This window comes from Apus apus, chromosome 1 (assembly GCF_020740795.1).
Source record: "Apus apus isolate bApuApu2 chromosome 1, bApuApu2.pri.cur, whole genome shotgun sequence".
NCBI lineage: Eukaryota > Metazoa > Chordata > Aves > Apodiformes > Apodidae > Apus > Apus apus.
This window is the reverse complement of record NC_067282.1, coordinates 67,594,901-67,614,476: the sequence shown is the minus strand read 5'-3', so window position 1 is coordinate 67,614,476 and position 19,576 is coordinate 67,594,901. Positions and strand designations below refer to the sequence as shown.

At 48.4% G+C, this 19,576-nt stretch overlaps 1 protein-coding gene across 3 annotated transcripts; it reads left to right on the top strand.

The window, feature by feature from the left end:
- The first annotated feature begins 1,105 nt into the window (after window positions 1-1,105).
- On the top strand, window positions 1,106-16,174 carry DRD3 (dopamine receptor D3). 3 transcript variants are annotated; one of them, XM_051644100.1, is made up of 7 exons: window positions 1,106-1,178; window positions 3,525-3,816; window positions 10,821-10,933; window positions 12,157-12,299; window positions 13,398-13,594; window positions 14,452-14,794; window positions 15,650-16,174. In XM_051644100.1, the coding sequence occupies exons 2-7, from the start codon at window positions 3,535-3,537 to the stop codon at window positions 15,844-15,846; spliced, it is 1,275 nt and encodes a 424-aa protein (XP_051500060.1). In that variant the 5' UTR covers window positions 1,106-1,178; window positions 3,525-3,534; the 3' UTR covers window positions 15,847-16,174. The 3 variants fall into 3 exon arrangements, with proteins under 3 accessions (XP_051500060.1, XP_051500061.1, XP_051500062.1); XM_051644101.1 differs by having other exon boundaries at window positions 1,117-1,178; window positions 3,528-3,816; XM_051644102.1 differs by lacking the exon at window positions 3,525-3,816 and having other exon boundaries at window positions 1,127-1,178.
- Window positions 16,175-19,576: the final 3,402 nt, after the last annotated feature.

Sequence of the window (19,576 nt, the reverse complement as noted above, 5' to 3'; positions counted from 1 at the left end):
AAACAAATAAACTCTGGTCTCCTCAGGATCTCCTTCTTGCCCACCTACAAGTTAGCCTATGGACACCCTGACCCAGTGGGTGCATAAAGGGGAAGAGCAATTTCCTCCTCCCTGCTGGGGCCACGGTGTGGCTGCTGCAGCTCTTGGCCACCTGGGAAGAGAAACCTCTGCCCTGCAGCTGAGCTTCCTGCACCCTTACGACAACCCACAGCAAGCCCCACTTGCTGTGCCAGAGTGGATGGCAGGCACAGCCCAACCCTGGGAGAGAGAAGGCCCACCAGGATCATTTTTACCCCCAGAGGCCTCCTAGGGACCACAGTCTGAGGAGACCTGTGCCTCAGAGACCTGGTCTCAGACCTCAAGGGAAGTCGCATCTCAGACAGCAGTGGCTGTGGACACACTCTGGCCATGGTAGATGTGGCATCTGTGGCACTGTGGGCAGTGGTCTCGGAGAAGGACACTTCCCCAAACATGACTGTACTTCCCAGCTTCTTCCCAGTTACCCAGTACTCTTTCATGTCATGTCTAAGTCAGTTTATTTAAAGATCTTTATTTTATTTTAATTCTCTCCCTTTTACAAATCGTCTCTACTTTGATGATTTTTTTAATTATCTTTTTTTTTTTTAAATGCCAACGATTTTTTAAGTGCGAACGCTCCATCCCGAGCCGCAGGCTCGCAGTGTCTCCCGGAGGAGTTTTGCTTCCACGGCAGCGCCGGCAGCTCCGGCCCGGACACCCTCCCCCTGCCCCGCCGCAGCACGGCCCGGATTTTGGGCTCCCCGCCCTCGACTTTGCCCCCACGGCAGAAGCAGGTCAGTGCCTCAGCGAAGCACAACCCTGCTGCTGCCCCTGCCTCCAACAGCCAGCCAAGAGCCCTCCGCCTTTGCGAGAGGGGCAGCCTCCGGGGCAGCGGAGGAGGGGAGGGCGAGCGCAGCCCCGGGCTGGCCGCCCCCTCCCCGGGTACCGCGGGGTCCCGGCCCGCCGGGGCGGGGGGCGGACGGGGAGGAGGAGGCCAGCCCAGCCCCGCCCCGCAGCTCCGCGCCGGGAGGGCGGCGGGAGGCAGGGGGTCGTGCCGGGAAGCGACGGGACCGGGGTCGGTCGGGACCGGCAACGAGAACGGGGCCGGAGTCGAGCCCTGCTCGGCAGCGGCGGCGGTGCCACGGCCCGGCGGGCCGGGGGTAAGTCCTGATTGCTGTCCCCCCCGCTTCCCTCCCGCCCGCTCCCCTTCCCCACAGCATCCCCCCCACCCCGGGTTTGCCCGGCCTCCCGCGGGGGGCAGCTCCGGGCCGGGGGCACGGCGGGGAGCCGCGAAGCTGCCGCTGCCCCTCGGGTGCGGGAGCGGCGGGCGCGGAGCAGCACCCGCAGCCGGAGCCGGACCCACGCCTGGAACCTGCGCTCGGACCCCGGAGCTCTCCTCTGTACTCTGGACCCCACACCTAAACCCACGCCCGGCCCCTGCCAGCCGGACCGGGACCAGCACCGGCACCCCCTCCGAGGCAGAGCCCTACGGGCGGAGCATCCCTCCCTTTCCCCTCCGTCTGCGCGTCCCCCCACGGCAGCGACCCTTGCCCGTGCCGCAGCTCGCTGCTCGCCTGCCCCGGGTTTCCCGGCACCCTGTACCCCTGCATCCCACCGCCCCCGAAAGCGTGTATCCCAGTACCCCGGGCCATGAGGATCCCTCGTACTGGACTGGTTTGGCACAACCCCGGCCGCAGACAGAGTGGGGCAGTCCCAGGGCTGGGGGCCTCTGGGAGGGATGGGAGGGATCCTGGCAGGAAAAACTGGCCTCCGAGGAAGAGTCAAAAACAGCGCGTTAGGATGTAAGGGGCAGGAGACGGGGCAGGAAACCTGCAGACAAACTGTGTGATGTGGTGCCTTAAGCCCTTTGGATATATTGTGTGTGATGTTTTGTTCATTCCCCGTCGTGGCTTTGCTTATCAGGCAGTCAGCTGCGTAGTGTAATTTTTTCCCAACACTACGGAACTAGCCTTTCACGGCCCCAGACAATACAGGTTTCCCAGAGCTGTGTCAGTGCAAGGGACACTGCAAAATGAGTCTTTGGATGGCTGCAGCTGAACTGTTTTATGAACAAACAGTCCTGGACTTGGCAGCAGGGCTGATGCTATGGAAAATCCTTCAGATCCAATGGAAGGCTTAACTTCTTTGCCAGGAGCAGGCAGGAGAGAGAAGGAGAGATAAGCACAGGTACTGTCAAACCGACACACGTAAGAGATTGTTTCACCCCTGTCCTGAGGGATTTGTGTGCATGGGATGGAGGGAATTTCAGTTTCCACCTCATTCAGCCCTTGTCCTTTCCCAACTACAAAGCAGCAGGGGCAAGTGACACCAGTTTTAAGGAGGAATATATGCCAAGGGGCTGGAGCAATTTATATGTATTGCACAGCTACTTTTCCAGGAGTGTGTGTATCACAGATGCTGCCATTCAAGAGGTGAGATGGAGCAAAGAGCAATATTTATACCATTGGCATTGCAACATTCGTCCTTGCTTTTCGTACCTGTCACACTGATGATGAGTTCAGTGATGGGAGCACTAGCAAAGGAAAAAAAAATTGATACAGGCAATCAAATGTCACAGAACAACCTTGGGACAGCAGCCTTCATATTCCTGGAAAAAAACATCCTCCTTCTAAATCAAGCAAAGGTAGGTTCCTGAGCACAATCATGAGTCCATTGTAAGAAAAAGAAATGCAGAGTACCCAGCAAGCATCATTCCATTATTTCATCCAAGTGACAAGTTGATTTGCTCTTCAGCACAGGAAGCGCATCTTCTGGCCAGGCATGGAAAAGACGGGGCGCAGTCTGGATGAAAAGGGGGCAGCACTGGCAGTCAGGCTTTGGCAAGGCAGGCAGGGCTGGAGCAGAAGCGATGCTTGAGCAGGAAGGGACCAAAACGCCTTGCAGGAAAAGCCTAATTCAGTAGGTGATGCTTCCTGTCAGGCAGTCTGGGTTCAAGAGGCTGCTTGAGCAGTGCAGGTGCAGTCTCTGCCAGGCTGCCGAGCTGAGTGCTCGAGTGCAGGAAGTTATTGAAGACATTTTTTTGATGAGGGAAAGGGGGAGGGTATTTCCCAGAAGAAAAGATACTAGGTCCAAGCCTTAGTTTGGGTGACTGCATTGGGTCTTCTTCAGCACTACAAATTGTTGTCTTTCAGGCTGTGCTCGTGCCTGGCTGGCTTGTGCTGTGACTTTGGTGCATCATAAAACTATTGCTGCCTTCAGTACAGTTGTGTTGGTTGGTAAGATGCACCTTTCAGATGCACACAGGAGGTGAAATCTCACGTTCTTCTCTTGGCTTAGGTTCAATGAAAAACAAAACAGGCCCAGCAAAATTTTAAGCAAAGCTCTGCCTATATACAAGCAGAAAAAAGACCTCTATGATTTGTTGTTAATAACTAATTAGCATTCATGAAGGAAGTACTAAAGTCACACACCACACACAAAGGTACTCTTCTGCACAGTTATTGTAGAGCTCTGATCTTCAGTCATCTCTTTCTTTCTCTTTGCAGCAGCATCCCCATGGCCCTCTTCACAAGAACCAGCAGTCATTTTAACACCACTGAATCCATTCCCTGTGGGGCAGACAACTCTACAGAGCCAGACCTGCCACACTCACATGCTTACTATGCCCTCTGCTACTGCATCTTGATTTTGGCCATCATCTTTGGGAATGTGCTGGTCTGCTTGGCCGTGTTGAGGGAACGTACCTTGCAAACCACAACAAACTACCTTGTTGTGAGCCTGGCGGTGGCAGACTTGCTGGTGGCTACTTTGGTGATGCCTTGGGGGGTGTACCTGGAGGTGAGTACATCTTAGGAAAGATTAAACAGATACAACCACAGTACAAGTTCCCCAGCATTAGTGCACCCTCTCAGAACAGGCCAGCTCTGGTACAGATAATGTCCATTCACATTTTAGCCCCCCAGTTAGCTCTGGGGCACTTGTGGGGTGGATGGCAGCCTGCAGTATCACACGGGTGGCCCTCACAAGGATGGACAAACATACCACAGTCCCACCTCTCAGCAGGTGCCCTGAGCCTTGCTCTCCCTGGCTGAGGACAGCCTCTTTGAGCTTGGATGGCAGCTGGGCTACAGCCAGTAATGTAGACTGTGGGTTTTGATGTGCTAATACCACTTTCATCTGAGTATCCTTGAAGCTGACTCCATCAGCCAGAAGGATTGCCAGTGAGGGAATCAATAGGGTGGAAATACCTTATAGGAGCTCATCTTAGGAGTCCAGATCAATCCCTACTCCGGCTGGCCAGAAAACAAGCAAGGGCGGTCAAATCCTGGTCTCCTGCAGAGTGTAAGAGCCTTAATATCCATGATGTTAGGTCAGCTCCAAGCAACATTCCCCAACCAGGTTGACAAAGAGAGAAAGCTGAAAAACATGCTCCAAAATCTCTTAAAGTTACGTGAGCATTTTTCATGATAACTTCAAAGGACTTACCAAGCCCTCGGGGTCTTACCCTCCATTTCCCTGATCTTTGCATATTGGCTGGTACAAAAGTACACTGGTGTCACCGTGCACAGTATGGACAACATTATCAGATACAGGGCAGCAAAGATGGAAACCAAATTCTCCATATCGGCCATATCCATTCGGCCGTATCCTGAATTACTGAAGCCATTTCCCTGAGGAAGATATTGTTACTAAATACATGAAAGTATGCTACAGCTGACATTTTTATCTGTTCTCTTCATCATTTTACACCAATTCACACACACACAAAAAATGGTATGTCTAGAAAAATTAGTGTGAACATTTATCAGCTGTGAGCTTCTAGGTGAGTCCCAGTACCCTGTCCTCATGCTGACGAAGACAGGAGAAGCCTCTGAGCCATCATCTTGCTGAAGCCTCATGCTCTTTCTGTAAGGGACAAGCCATGATCAGGCTGAAGGGCAGGGTAAACGCTCTGCTGGCAGCTGTCCATCTTTGGCTCATCTTCCCACAAAACAAAGCAGATGCAGAGAGACATTTTGACTTGTGCATATGGACTGCACAGTGCGTGAACAGAAAGTAGGACAGGACAACACCAGCAGATGCCAGACCTACCATTCAGGTACAAGAAGGTTGGATCAAGTAGCAGGGGACTGGCAGTGGCCTACAACCCTCCTCTGCCACCAGCGCATGCTAAGTAGGTAACACAGCTGTAAGTTTTGGCACCCAGTCCAGGCTTTGTTAAACAAAACCACTCTCCCAAACTGTGCCCACTGCAGTCTCAGCAAGGCTACAATTAAGAGAAAGTAAGGGCTGCTCTTTGTATAAACATTATCAATAAGGGCACTGATGGTTGATTATTTATGTATAGCATCACCGTGGAGTGAAAGAACAAAGAGAGCACCATGATACTGCATGTGTTATCATGTTCCTAATGAAATCGGCAGCAACATTTAGACTAATCTGTGTGGAGTGGCCCTGGAGCTGGCCTGCAGGACGTCTACAGATCAGTTGTGTTACATCAAATTATTAAAAAGCCAAGTATAAATAATGTGGGGGGCAGAAGCCATCCCAGCAAGGCAGAATTAGAGTCTGTGATTTGATTACAAAGTAAAAAAATATTAAAAGTCAAATTTTATTTAAGGATGGAGTAGTCCATCACCTCAAGCATATTGCAATCTTTAATGAAATCACAGTGTGCTTTGCATTAGAAAAGACTTCACACTTGCTCTCACTGTGGACGGGGGGGGACTGAGGCACATCTGTGAAGCAGCCCTGCAGTTCTGTGGTCATGATTTGTGAGCATGACAGTAGGTCTGTTCCCCGGTTGTGTTTGTAGACCCATTCAAGATTAATTTCCATCAGTGGAGCTTGGGTGATCAAAGCAGCTGATCCAAGGGTCACCAGAACAAAAGGGAGAAGAACTCCCACACACACCCTAAATCCAATCTACCATGCCCAGCATTGCACAGTATCTCCTGGAGAGCTAGGCTGTAGGACTCCAGCAAAACTAAGATTCTAAAAAACAGCCCAAAAAGCCCCAAAGTAATTTAGATGTTTACTGATCAGCGATGCTACCAATGAAGGGGAAATGGCATCATGCCTTAGCACACTATGGGCCTGGAAATTGTCAAGAAATCATTCAGTCCCCAAAACCATGTACAATACCTATTTATTGACTGAGCATTTGCCAAAATGGGCATCTGAGACCTGGCCATTATTTATGGAGAAGCTGAAGGTGGACGAATACCTCAGCTTTAAATGTCACTTGTGAACTTTGTGCTTTGCACTCAATTTTTATAGCCATTTGTGGCCTGGATCTTCTCCAGGAAATTTGTCATTTTATCAATCATGCAGACCAGAACTGTCTCTGTCTGATAAGTCTTTTGGGAAGGCTGTGACAGAGGATCAGTGGGAACATTTTATAAGCTCAGAATCTTCACCTCCACCTGCTGAAGTTTCTGGCACAAAAAATGCATTCAGCACTGTGTCTAGTAATCTTCTGGGGTCAACAGGTAGGTCTAATACACCAGTACTGCTACCTCAGTTCTTTACTCACCTCTGGTGAGCTTCAGTAGTCATGCCAGCCACAGGATCAAAGTTTGTAAGACAGTGGCATTAGAATATCCTGCTCACTGGAGACTGATGGCATTAAAGACCATCATGCCTTATAGGACATGCTGAAGTGTGTCCAGAGAAGGGCAATGAAGCTGGTGAAGGGTCTGGAGCACAAATCTTATGAGGAGCAGCTTAGGGAACTGGAGCTGTTAAGCCTGGAGAAGAGGAGATTGAGGGGAGACCTTATCACTCTCTACAACTGCCTGAAAGGAGGGTGTAGCAAAGTGGGGGTTTATCTCTTCTCCCAAGTAATAAGCAATAGAACCAGAGTAAATGGCTTAAAGTTGTGCCAAGGGAGTTGTAGGAATAATTTATTTACTTAAAGGGTTGTCAGGCACTGGAACAGGCTGCCCAGGGAAGTGGTGGCATCACCATCCCTGGAGATATTTTAAAGATGTGTAGATGTGGCGCTTAGAAACCTGTTTAGTGGTGGACTTGGCAGTGCTAGGTTAATAGTTGGACTCAATGATCTTAAAGGTCTTTTCAAAACAAAATGATTCTATGATAGTCATTGTATAAATAGAGGGTGTGTAGCATCATGTCCTGGAGCATCCTTCTCAGTCTTCCCACAATATCCAGTTCTACCTCCAAAGAGAAAAAATCTTCAGAAGGTGATTGTCACTGAGGTGCAGTCTGCAGCTCTGTTCAGTATGTGAATAACTCTGTCTCCTGTTCTGTGGCTCTCACACTGGAGCAGTGAGACCTACAACTGCTCTCTGAGCTCAAGGAGCTCACCAGACTACAGTCAAAGGGAGGACAGACAACTCAATTACTGCAGCTCAGCAGTTTACCACTTGTCAGCAGGCCTGCCCGCATGCATGCTCTTAGTTACTCCTGCTGTGCAAAAAAATCAGCAGCCATTTCACAGCCACAGGGAGGTAACAGCACCCCCAAGAAGAACACTCTTTTGAACACAAAACACCTCCATGAGCATGCCTAGATGCACCACTACCTACACGCCTGTCATCACCTGATGCAACTTCATGTTCTTACTTTTCAGTCCATGTACTCCTCATTACAGCATCATCCTACGTGGCTGATTTACAGGGATTATTTTGGTTATTTTTAAGGATTTGGGAGAGTGATGGATTTGCTAAGTTTATGAATGCACAGCAATTTATTTTTTTTTTAATAACTGGAAGGCTTTCTATAGGGTTAGAAAGTTAATAATATCCCAATTTTGTGGATAAAGTAGACTGGTCATCAAGAAAGATGAGGTGAGAGCCTGACCTGAAGAGTCTTTGACATTCTTTGACAAAGCCAGGATTTCATCCTGGACTCTATTCCCACTTCTGCCACACACACACTGAGTGGTAATGAGAGATTGTATCAGCTCATCTCTCTGTGGCTTGCTCTCATCAGCTGCAGGAGAATAATATTTGACCATCCACCTCACCCAGGCAGTTGTGAGGATTCATTCAATTAATACCTGTGATGTGCTTTGAGATTCCTGGACAAAAGGCACCAGAGGGATAAAGAACAGGTACCCTGCCAGCACATGAAAATCAAAAACAACACTAGCAAGTTCCAGCTGATAAAGCAAAGATGAGCAGAACAGGGCAATAAAAGGAAGAGCAGAAATAGAATTTTAAAAATTATGAACAAGGCCTATAATAAAAAGGTTCTTCTTCATTTGTAAATTCTGGAATAAATTCCAGGTTTGCATACCCCACAGGTAAACATTAATGACTTCACCAACTTCAGCAGAGCTACTCCCTATTTTAGAAGCTGTGGCTGGTAGAAGTAAGGATGGGTTTTAAATCCAAACATTTTAATCTGTCAAGCATCCTCTTATGACAAGCTCCATCTTAGTATGCAGGCAGCGTGATCTGAATGCAACATCCTAAGAGGGTTCACTTCAGAGCCATTCCCACCACCACCTTCTTCAGTTTTAATGGTTCACATTCTTGGACATAGTCTTTGAATGTGCTCAGGACCTTGGAAACTCCCTCAGATAAGTGCTTGCACATCTGCTGGGCTAGCAGCAGCTGGCTTTCATGCAAACACCTGGCACCAGCTCCTGGTGAAATATTCTCCAAACTCTACAGATCACACAGACACAGCACTGCATTTTGACTCAGACTACAGAAAGACCCCTTACTGGGTCCCACTGCAAAGGCTCCCAGCATTTATAAATGTTTTTTTTCATATGTTTTGAGGTGGTCAAGCAGATCTAAAATTTGCTACTAAAGCTAAAACTGTGTGGGGTTTCTCTGAAAACTGAATATACCTATTAAACTGAACCAACCTATTGTCAGAGGGACAGCCTTCAGTTTGCGTGTCTTGTTGGCCACTTAATCATTCAGAAAAGCTCTAAGGGTTTGTGTGTTTTTTTTTCTCTGCTTAGTTTTTTAAAAAGAAAACAAGATGAAAGCACAGTTTCCTACTGCATTCTGCAACCCAATTCCCATTTCCCTCCTCTGCATTCAGTGAGGGTCAAAGGGTCTAATGGAAGACTGCCTCCTTCAGTACCTGACTTCTGACACATGGCACCTGGGTCCAGGAGAGAATACCCTAAAGGCACAGCTCATCTCAGCAAGTTTCTGTGCCTGTGTGAGGGAATGCTGGCAAGATCAAAACCATTTACATTTATTAGGGCTATTTATTTAACTACTCTGAAAACAACTTGCACAGAGTGAATCCTCTGTTTGTACAAGCACTTCTCCCTACGAGGAGCTGTGTCCTTCCCAGGCATCGACACCTCCTGCAGGGTTGACCCACTGCCTTAGAAGTCAAGATTGTTTTTGGCACCCTCTCCAGCCTGATCTGGGATGGGTGGTTTTGAGTGGGTCTTGAAAACCTCCAAGCATGGAACCTGCACAGACTCACCAAGCAGACAGCTCCACTGCCTCACTGCCCTCATGGTCAGAAAGTTCACCTTCCTAACCAGTTTGTACCTTCCTTCTTTCAACTTCTGCCTGTTGCTTCTTGTTCCCCCACCACACACTGCTGTGAGAAACCTGGCTCCATCTCCTTAGTAACCTGGCTCCAGCTTTCTTAATAACTTCCCACTAGGCAGTAGGGGACTGCTGTTTGCCCTTTCCCAAAAGTCATCTCTACCCCAGGCTGAACAAGCCCTGTTTGCTTAGTTGCTGCTCACCAGTCAAGTGCTCTAGCTTCCAGGGACTTGGTGGCCCTCCACTGGACTCACTCCTGTTTATCAATGTTTTTTCCTGTACTGGGGCCCCAAAACCAGATGCAGTGGTCAAAATGTCAGCAGAGAAACCAGAAACTAGTGTCAGTTTCTGGTAGCTTCCTAGGATTCAGCTGAACCAGCAGGATCTAAAGACTTGAAGGCTAATATCCAGGCTCTCTCCAAACAAGGACTTTTCTCCCTCTTTCTATCCCACTTCCCCAACCGGCACAGCATTAGATTTGCTTGCTGTACTCATCCAGGGGGTTTATCTGTTGGAGGGCAGGCTGCCTCCTTGTTCATCTCCTACAAGGAGTGAGTACTGCAGCAGACCACCTCACTCAGAGTCAGGTTATCATCCCAGCGCAAGGAGAGCAGTGCCACACAGTTCTTCAAGCATACTGTTGTCGGCAGAAAAGGTCATGGTCAAGAACTTGATGGCCGGGCCAAAACCAGCATTTCTCCATCACAGATGTTGGCCACAGATTACATACTATTACAGACTTCAGATTAAAAATTCAAAACAAACAGAAGAAAAGCTCAACATGGGAGCAAACAAAAACCCTTTATCTGAATAGCTTGCGAGTTCTCACTCAAATCTAATAATTAAAATCTGAGATAAGGATCCATATAAAGTTTTAGAGAAGCCTCAGATCTTGGGTCTCAGGTCTCTGTTTCATAGTTAAATGCATAAAATTTGCAGCACTTTTCCATCTCACTGCCTGCAGGAGAGCTCCAGCAGCTAAGCTGAGAAACTCTTTCAGCCCTTAGATTTTCTCAGCTAATCCTTAATCAAAGGATATATACAGTGATATCAAATTTAAATTGATTTATCATTCTAGGCTTTAAGGGAAGGGATAGCTGCTACCTATTTCTTCACTCTGCCTCCCTCTCTGTAAGAGTAACAAAAGGAATGAAATCAAGGCATGGCTCCTTCTCCATCACCTACTGCTGTGTTATCTTGCATGCAACATAGGTGCCTCAGTTTCCCTCTGTACATCACGGTGGACATGAACTCATCTACCTGTTGGGATACCTGGAGGAGAGCACCTCCTTATACATAGCTTAAACTTGGTGCAGAACAAGCCTGACATTTTTGTGGTTGCTGGTGCAGGTGACTGGAGGAGTCTGGACTTTCAGCCGCATCTGTTGCGATATCTTCGTCACCATGGACGTGATGATGTGTACAGCCAGCATTTTAAACCTCTGTGCTATCAGCATTGACAGGTGAGAACCAACAGCATCCACAGGGACAGTCTGCAGATGGGGGGTGGCCCTGTACCCCAGCGTGGCAGGAAGAAGGAAGTGGGATTTGCAGAGGCAGTATCAGTGTCTTCAGGAACACAAATCTCCCTGTAAGTCCTTCACTGCCACTGCTGCTGTTACTATAGATCTGCCCACCGTGTGCTAGAAGATATCTGCACTTAAAGGCAGAGAGGAACAAACTAGAAAACACCACCAGCAGGTAGTCAACCACATCCTTATGCTTTTTGAAGGCAGGAACTAGAATTGGTCATCTAATTCCTATTGAGTCTCAAAGAAGGTTTCTCCTTCTGGAGACCTCACTCATGAAGTTTTAATAAACAAAATCCTGTCATATAGGGAGGAGTGAAGAATATTGCTGTGTAATCTTCACCCTTGCCCTGCTTTTCTGCATCTTAAAACTGAGCCTATTTTAAGCAACTCTGAGGGCTGGGAGCCAAGACCTCGGCACACGTGGTGCTGTGAGGACTGAGGGGTAGGGGAAGGAAAAAACACTGCATGCTGTACTTTGGAAATTTGTGGTTCAAGTGTAATCACATGAAGCAGCTCTCAATGCTGGAGAGGTCCAGTGTTTCTCCATGGGAATCTTCATCCCCATTTCATTTTGTCTCTCTCTGTCCACAAGGAGTAGCCCCCGGGCTATCCTGAAGACGAGACTCCTGTGCCTTCCAAATCCTAGTTTTCTGAGCTGCATCCCCTGGGGCACCCTGGCAGCTAAAGAACCTGGACACTCACCCGTGGCAAATGCTGAAGCTGCCAGCGGGGCTGACACCAGAGTGGGCAGCTGAGGCACCAAGTATAGCAGGCAGTGCTTGCTCCAGAGGCTGCTCTTTCCCAGTAGTGCCTGTATAACCTTAGTGCTTGAAGGATGGGGGTTTCCTGGGCTTTCTAGAGCCATCTGGTATCCCAACCTGGTAGTTTCACAACGCGAGCAGTTCTGCAGAACGTTTCTGTGCAGTGCTGCCAACTAATTCTGCTTTCCTCTATTTCTGCCTCCCAATGCCCCACTTACCATTTCTACAAATTTCTGATCACATTATCTGATCTTCTCTCCTTTCCTCTTCCATTTCTTCACCACCTTCACCATCATGTTCCCTATGTGGTTTTTCCTTTTCCCTTTTAAAACCTGGTCCTTTTCCTCCCTCCATTCTTAACTCTCCTCTTCCTGGAGCTGGTTTGGTCCCCAGATATACTGCAGTGGTGAAACCAGTTCAGTACCAGTACAGCACTGGGCAGAGCTCCTGCAGGAGAGTCTCCCTCATGATCGTGGTAGTCTGGATGCTGGCGTTCGCCGTGTCATGTCCTCTGCTCTTTGGCTTCAATACTACAGGTAGGTGACATTCCAAACAATAGCATGCAGGGAGAGGTTGGAAGTGCAGCTGCCCTGTATATGGGCAGGTCATTTAACATGGGTCCTGCAGACTTCCCAAGTTACAGGAAATGTTAGGGAACTGGAAAATCACACTACAAAGGGTGAGAAAAATCTCCAGTGCTGGAAAGCAGATGTGCTCTTGTCTGTAGACTTGTCATTTGCTCAGGCAGATACCATTCCTCTGAGGACAGACTTGCCTGCTTTACTGCCAAATCATTGCCCAGCAAGGTGTCCAGGTCTACAAATCCCCCAGACAATCACTCTGTGCACACAGAGCAAATCTCCAGTCATGCAGCTTGTCCAACACACACACATCAGACTTACTGCATCCTGCCAATATCAACAGGTCCAGACATACAGTTTTATATCTGATTCAGGACACATTTCTAACAGCAAGGATTGCATATTGGCACTGCTTGTGAGAAACCTGCTTCCCATCCAACTGATGGTCTGCTTCCTCACCTAATCCCTTGAGGAGAACAAAACAATTTAGCCTCCTCCTTGGAAGCAGGTTGGTCTTTCTCCTTCCCCTCAGCTCATTCTCCCTGGAGACAGAGGGGAAGGGAAGCCTTCTCTCTTGGTAAACCACAGGCAGAAGTCCTCTGCCATGCTTGAGGCGAGAAGGGGATGTGGGTGGGAGGTGCTGCTGTCCCCCACTGCCTGGTCCAGACAGATGAGGGTGAAGTATACACCTCTCCACCTAGACAGCTGAGAGGATGTCAGAGGTATAGGAGAAAAGATGAAAGGAGAAAGGATCCTCTGAAAAAGAAGGGCAATAGACATGAGAGAAGAGTGTAGAGCTGTTGGTCAAAAAAGCAGGCAGAAGCATGCTGGTTCATGCTAGATGGCTGTACGTAGAGTCCATTTTAAGCATGAGTTAGATGAGTGGGTAGGCCACAGCATCATTTGCAACAACAAAGATGGGACATACTTGGACTCCTTAGACTACCTTTGTGCCCCAGTCACCTTTTGACTTGCTTTGCAAGTGCATGAGAGCCTCCTTGTACTACTAAACCAAAGCAGCTCAGCAGCTCCTCTTTCTCTTCTCCTTCCCAGGGGATCCCAGTGTCTGTTCCATATCCAACCCTAGTTTCATCATCTACTCCTCTTTGGTGTCCTTCTACCTCCCCTTCATGGTGACCCTGATGCTCTATGTCCGGATTTACCTCGTGCTAAGACAAAGACAAAAGAAGCGAACGCTCACCCGGCAGGGCAGCCACAGCGCCAGCACCAAACCGCGTTATGCACACCAAGTAAGATCCACGTGGATGCAGTAGGAGCTATCAAAAAGGACAGGGCATGACTCATCTCTTCTCCACAAAGGGTCAAAGCACAGAACAAAAAGCATTAAGAAGGGACATGGCATGTTTTCATCCCATCCTTCACTCATACGCCATGATATTTGAGATGCAGAAACTCCAGTTAAATCCTTTTTAGCCTTCTAGAAAGAGGCTACTCCCTGTTGTGTAACTGCCCCTAGAACCAAACAAACAGAATATAACACAGCCTACTTCAATATTTCTTCAGAGCTTTCTCAGCCATGCAGAAGTCTGGCTAATTTCTTAATTTATTGATTTTAATGTCTTCGTATATTGATTTTTGCTCTATGAAGCTTCATTCTCAGGGCTTCACAGGCTTTAACCCGGATTATTTAAAAAAAAATAAACATCTTCGTCTGACAGGTCAAAATGCTCATGGTACATGGAGCATTTGTTCCACTGACCTTTCTAGATGACTTATCTGCAACCATGGGAACCAGCACAATGTTTTAAAAGGAATCGCCTGTTCACACATATCTGCTTGTTTTACCCATTTTGTCATCGTGAAGCTACATTAAAAAAGGGTGGGGATGTTGAGGAGAGCAGGGCCAACACATAAATACAGAGGTGTTTCAGCTCTTGTTCTCATGCTTCTCTTTGGTGGGATGGAGGTAGAGAGTTCTCCTGTGCTGGTTCACCCCATAGATAAGCCAAGAAGCTGACATCAAGAGAGTATGGTGCAAACCTAAGAAGCAAGTGGGGTTAAGGATGACTCCTACAACTTTGTCATTCTTTGACCCAGCGAACAGTTTGGATGGTTTCCAGTTCTTCTGTGGTATCCTCTTTTGCAGGAAAACATGGAGAGAAAAGCTTTGCCAAACAGATGCCAAGGCACCTTTTCCCCCTGTCTGCCACTCAAATGCTCTGGCCAGATGTCTACCAAAAGGAAGCTGCTGACTGTCTTCAAACTGCAGCGATACTGCAGCTTCTGCCACAAGGCATCTCTTACCAAGACACCAGGGACTACACAACACAGCAGGCTGGGAGAGACAAGAAAGACTACAAAGCCAGGACTAGAGGTACGGAGACTCAGCAATGGCAAAACCATCAGCTCTTTGAAGCTATCGCAGCAGCAGCCCCGCCTGATCCAGCTTCGGGAGAGGAAGGCTACACAGATGCTAGCTATTGTCCTAGGTGAGTGAGGGCCACTCTCTCTCATGGGGTGCAAGGGGTGATGGTTTGGGACTTGCAGGACATCTCCTAATACAGTATTAAGTGTTAAAAAATGCAAGCCAGGCCCAAACTTCATCTGTCACTGCTCCACAAACTCAGGAGAGACAACGGTGGGGCATTTAGGCATCTAGAGTAATGCTCTCAAATGTTCAGACCAAAGTATGTTAGCATTTTATTTGCTATGTTTTGTTGCCCTTTTGTTTTAAATCAGTGGGCAACAAGCCCTGCTTAGAGGGAGCAACAGCACCTTTTCTTTCCCTTTTCCTTTATTTATTATCATCATTGTTGTTATTATTATTATTATTAAGCTGAAATAATCCTAAATTTCCATACATGCAGCCACTCTTATGTCCAATTATTAGGTCCAGTTCCTGAGGAAACTGAGACAAGGAGAAGCAGAGTAGCCAGTTTACAGAGCTGGATAGAGAAGCCAGGAGGCTGGTGCCCTGGTCACCTTCTAAGATCATCAGATGTGCTGCTTCCCCTCATTAACTCAGTAGTATCAGGGAAATAATGTGGCCCTTGTAACTGATTAAAGCAGCTAAGACAACAGTCTTTCCCTACACTGTGGGCACTTGCTTTTATCTGTCACCAGGCCCATCCATCCATTTACATTACTGGTCCCAAGGAGCCTGAGCTCTTGCCAAGTCCTTCAGTACCAGGAATAAACACCACCTTCAGCATTTACCAAGTGCAGACACATTCATGGGTGAAGGGAGAGTGCACAGGTGCAGGCCTCTTTCCAAGCAGTTGCTTCTCTCAAGTCATGGATTGTTTTCTCTCTCTCTCTCTCTCTCTCTCTCTCTCTAAATGCAGGGACATTCATAGTCTGCTGGCTGCCTTTCTTCTTGATTCACATCCTCAACGCCCACTGCCCCTCCTGCCACGTGCCCCCGGGGCTTTACAGTGCCAGCACCTGGCTCGGCTACGTGAACAGTGCCCTCAACCCCATCATCTACACAACCTTCAACACCGACTTCCGCAAAGCCTTCCTCAAGATCCTCTGCTGCTGACTGCGGGGCTGGCACCAGCCTTGCCCGAGTTTGCCACAGACTCCTCAGCTGAGGGATGAGGTGTGGGGCCCTTCCCTCCCTCTGTTCCACACGCTATGAGGAGGGATGAGCTGCCAGTGGTTACGGTCACTGGGACGTGGTCACTGCCGGCTGCCAGGCGTCCTTTGCACCAGAGTGAAGAGCAGGGCCACACCCCACCTGCATGGCTGGCTTCCCTCACTGAGCACTCCTGCTAAAAAGGGTACAAGTGCTTCCCATTTCTGGGGAGCAAAGACAACAAGGCAAGCCAGTGAGTCCCTCAGTGCTGGGCACTTGGGAACTAAGAGGCAGACCTGGGCGTGCGGGGGAGGATCAGCCACCACAGCGTGCCAGGCTTGTCGAGCACATGGGACCCCAGCTGACAGCATCTCCCATCTCCCCTGTCTATGTGCCAGGAAGCCACTTGCCCTCCCACTGCTGGAGGCTCAGCCTGCAGAAGGGACCCAGCTCACCTTCAGCAGTCCTAATAAGAGGGCAGAACATGACCTCTTTGATAAGGATCCTGATCCCTTCGATTAAGGAGCCAAGAACAAAAATTTGGCAAGGAAATTTAGAAGTAGAGCACTGATGGAGAAATTACCACATCCCTGTTGTCTTCATCAAAAGGTTTGCCCAAGAAACTGGGTCAGTCTCAGTGCTTGAGAAAATTGCTCCAGTTGCAACTGAAACCTTCCCCTGTGCTGCCTGCTTGTATTTTATTGCTTCTTGCAATGCAGAGAGGTGGCTACTATCCCTCTGGTACATGAGATGAGAAGTGCAACATTATCACAGTGTCTCCTCTCTTCCTAACCCAAGGATCAGCAATAGATTGGACACAACTTATCTGCCACACACCCAGCCATCTGCAGCCACTAAATAACACACAAGGCCTAGGACAGCTTCAGTCATGCCTGCAATAGACTCGAACCTGTTTTTTTCAGCAGAGCAGGTAGCATGCAACCTGTCTCAAAACTTGTTTGTGGTCTCTTTGGAACCAATCTCCATTTATGCTCCTCTTTTCATCAGGAACACTGCTAAATTAAGCGATTTTCCTGTCTGACCACTGTGGTAAGTCCTGTTGCAGCCCATGCCTGGAGGAGAGCTGTTTCAGTAACATCCCCCCCAGTCACAACGAGGCAGACCCTCAGGTTCAGACACAGGGCTCTTCCTGGCTCCCCTTGCCTGTCAACACACAGAGCATCCATACATCCCAGCTTCCAGGAGCTGGCCAGATACAGCCCTGCCACAGTCTCCTTTCCCCAGCAGCATTTTACAAAGCCATCTGCAGTAGTTCCTGGATGAAAACGTCAGACAAGCCCTCCTGTGCCACATAAGCAAGTCTCATGTCAGGGCACTCTAACGAGCTTCTTCTTGTATAGACAAACCTGAACTGGGACAGTCTCAGCATGTTTCTCTCATTTTCTCCCCTTGCTGTTCCTGACCAGACGCTTCAGCTCTCACTCCTGGGCTTAGCTGTGCTGTGAGCTGAGCTTGCTTTACAGCTTTGGGCATAACTGTGTGTGCTGCCTGTGTCCATGCCACAGCTTCTCTGTCCAGGAAAGGCTTTCTCTCTTTCCTAATATCAAGCCAAAGACATTGTCCTCCACTTCTGGAGCTCCTAGTAGAGCTCTAGATTCTTCCTTTGTTTGTATGGGTTTGGGGAGGAGATGCTCATGGATAGCATGTGTTGTTTGCCTGGGGAGGTGCTCTCCATACTGCATTGTAACTGCATTATTCCAATAAAACACAGATGTAATTGGAAGTTTTGGTGAGCAGAGCCCTTCCACAAGCCTCTTCTCACCTGCAGCCCTCTTAAGACTTTCCCTACACAAAAATTCCCACAAGAGGTCTTTGTTATTCCTTGCATTTTACTTGCCACTCGGAAAGAAATCAGTGGCTGCTGTAAGCACTTCCAACAGATGAATTCTGAAAATATGGTCAATTAGTTTTCCAGCGACACCAGGCAGGCATGGGGTAGTGTTACTCCATCTGCTTGAAGGTGCTGGGCAGCACAGGAGGTACCCAGCACACAGGATATTGGGGATGTCAGTCGAGTGAATCAACCTGTGCACAGATTGCTGCTCTAGTGATTCTCATTAAGATGCTTCATAATACAGATCACCAGAGACCTGTTTCTGTTGCTTTATATACATAGTTTCCAGAAAGGTGGAAATAAGTAAAAAAGATTTTTTTTTTTAAGGGTGACTACGGCTATTTCAAGCCCTGGCTTTGCAACTCTCAGGTGTCATGTTCTGTCTGATCTTAGTTGAATTTGAACCTGTTATTCAAGCAGTGATCCCCAAAGCAATTCAGGATTGAGGAGCTGAAGAGCAGGAGGTGTGGCAGAAGACCAGGCAGTATTTTGGCACCCACACAGCTATGAGACATGGGGAAAGTTCTGTATCTAAGAATATGGTCCTTTATCTAATAATTAAGATTTGAACTATCAGAATAGAGAACTGACAGCAGCCTCTTGAACTATTACCTGTGATGGAACAAAAAAACCCCCACACAAAACCAAACCAAACCAAAGGAAACAAGCACCACAAAACCACCCACAATTACAAAAACTCCACTCCAATAAAACCAATCTCTCTGTCCCCTCAAGTACTGCTTGAGCTCTATGCCCAGTTTTACTTTGGCAAAATAAACGCAGGTGGAAAGGCTAAAGAACAGAAGCAATCAAAGGTGCAACCATTTGATGCCCCCCACCCTCCACAGCAAGCCAGAGGGACAGTTATGGAGCCCCCCAGGACCTGTGCTTCACAAACCACCATTCATTATTTGCAGCAGAATAATCCGCACTCTCATATTTTAACTGAAATGCCTCCTCCTAACCTTCATTTTCTACAATATTCTCATCTTTGTTGTTTTTTTTTTTTTTTCCCCTGGCTACATGACTGTCTGGAAGAGGAGAGGTGAACCGTGACTCTGTGCTCTGTTGAAGAACCACGAGCATTGCACAGGGTTTCATTTACATCATGACAGTCACATTAGAAGAGCCTTTGGAGAATGCAGAAAGCTCCCCTCCCACAGAGAGAAAGAGGGAGCTCCGAGACCGCTGCAGGTTGTAAATAATTCCTGGTGTCAGGAGATCTGCTCTGATGGTGCAGCAAGGGGTCCTGCAGCCTGTGCTTACCTTTGCTCTGCTCCACCACGCAGCAGGAATGGGATACCTAAGGTCCCCTATGCTGGATGGCATTTGTAGACGAGCCAGCAGACCAAACAGCCAGAAAGCATCCCTACTGTAGCTGAGGAGAGTTAAGTCCATTTAGAGATGAAGAAGAGCTGGAAGAACCTACTGGGAGCAGCAACCCCTCCCGCAAGGTACAAGGCAGCCATCCAAGTACTGCCTGTCTAGACGCAATTACAGCACGCCTGAGAAATGGACTGAAAAACACCATTTATCCCCTGTTTATCCACCGTTTCTCCAAGCAGACATGAATTCCATCTTGCAGAGCCATGGGCTCTGGCTGAGCTGCAGTATCCCAGAAGAATGAACTGCTGGGCCCACGTACCACCATGGCTTGCTATGCTTGCTTAGGTTCACAGGCACATACAGCTCTCGCAGCACCACACATCAACTTGGACAAAGCCACCAAGACCCTGATCTCCTCCACACATACCTGGGGTATGCCTGTGGTAGGTATGCCAGGTGTTACATGCATCAGGTTTGCTGCTCCCACCTGTGATGTTGCTCTTTGGGGGCTCC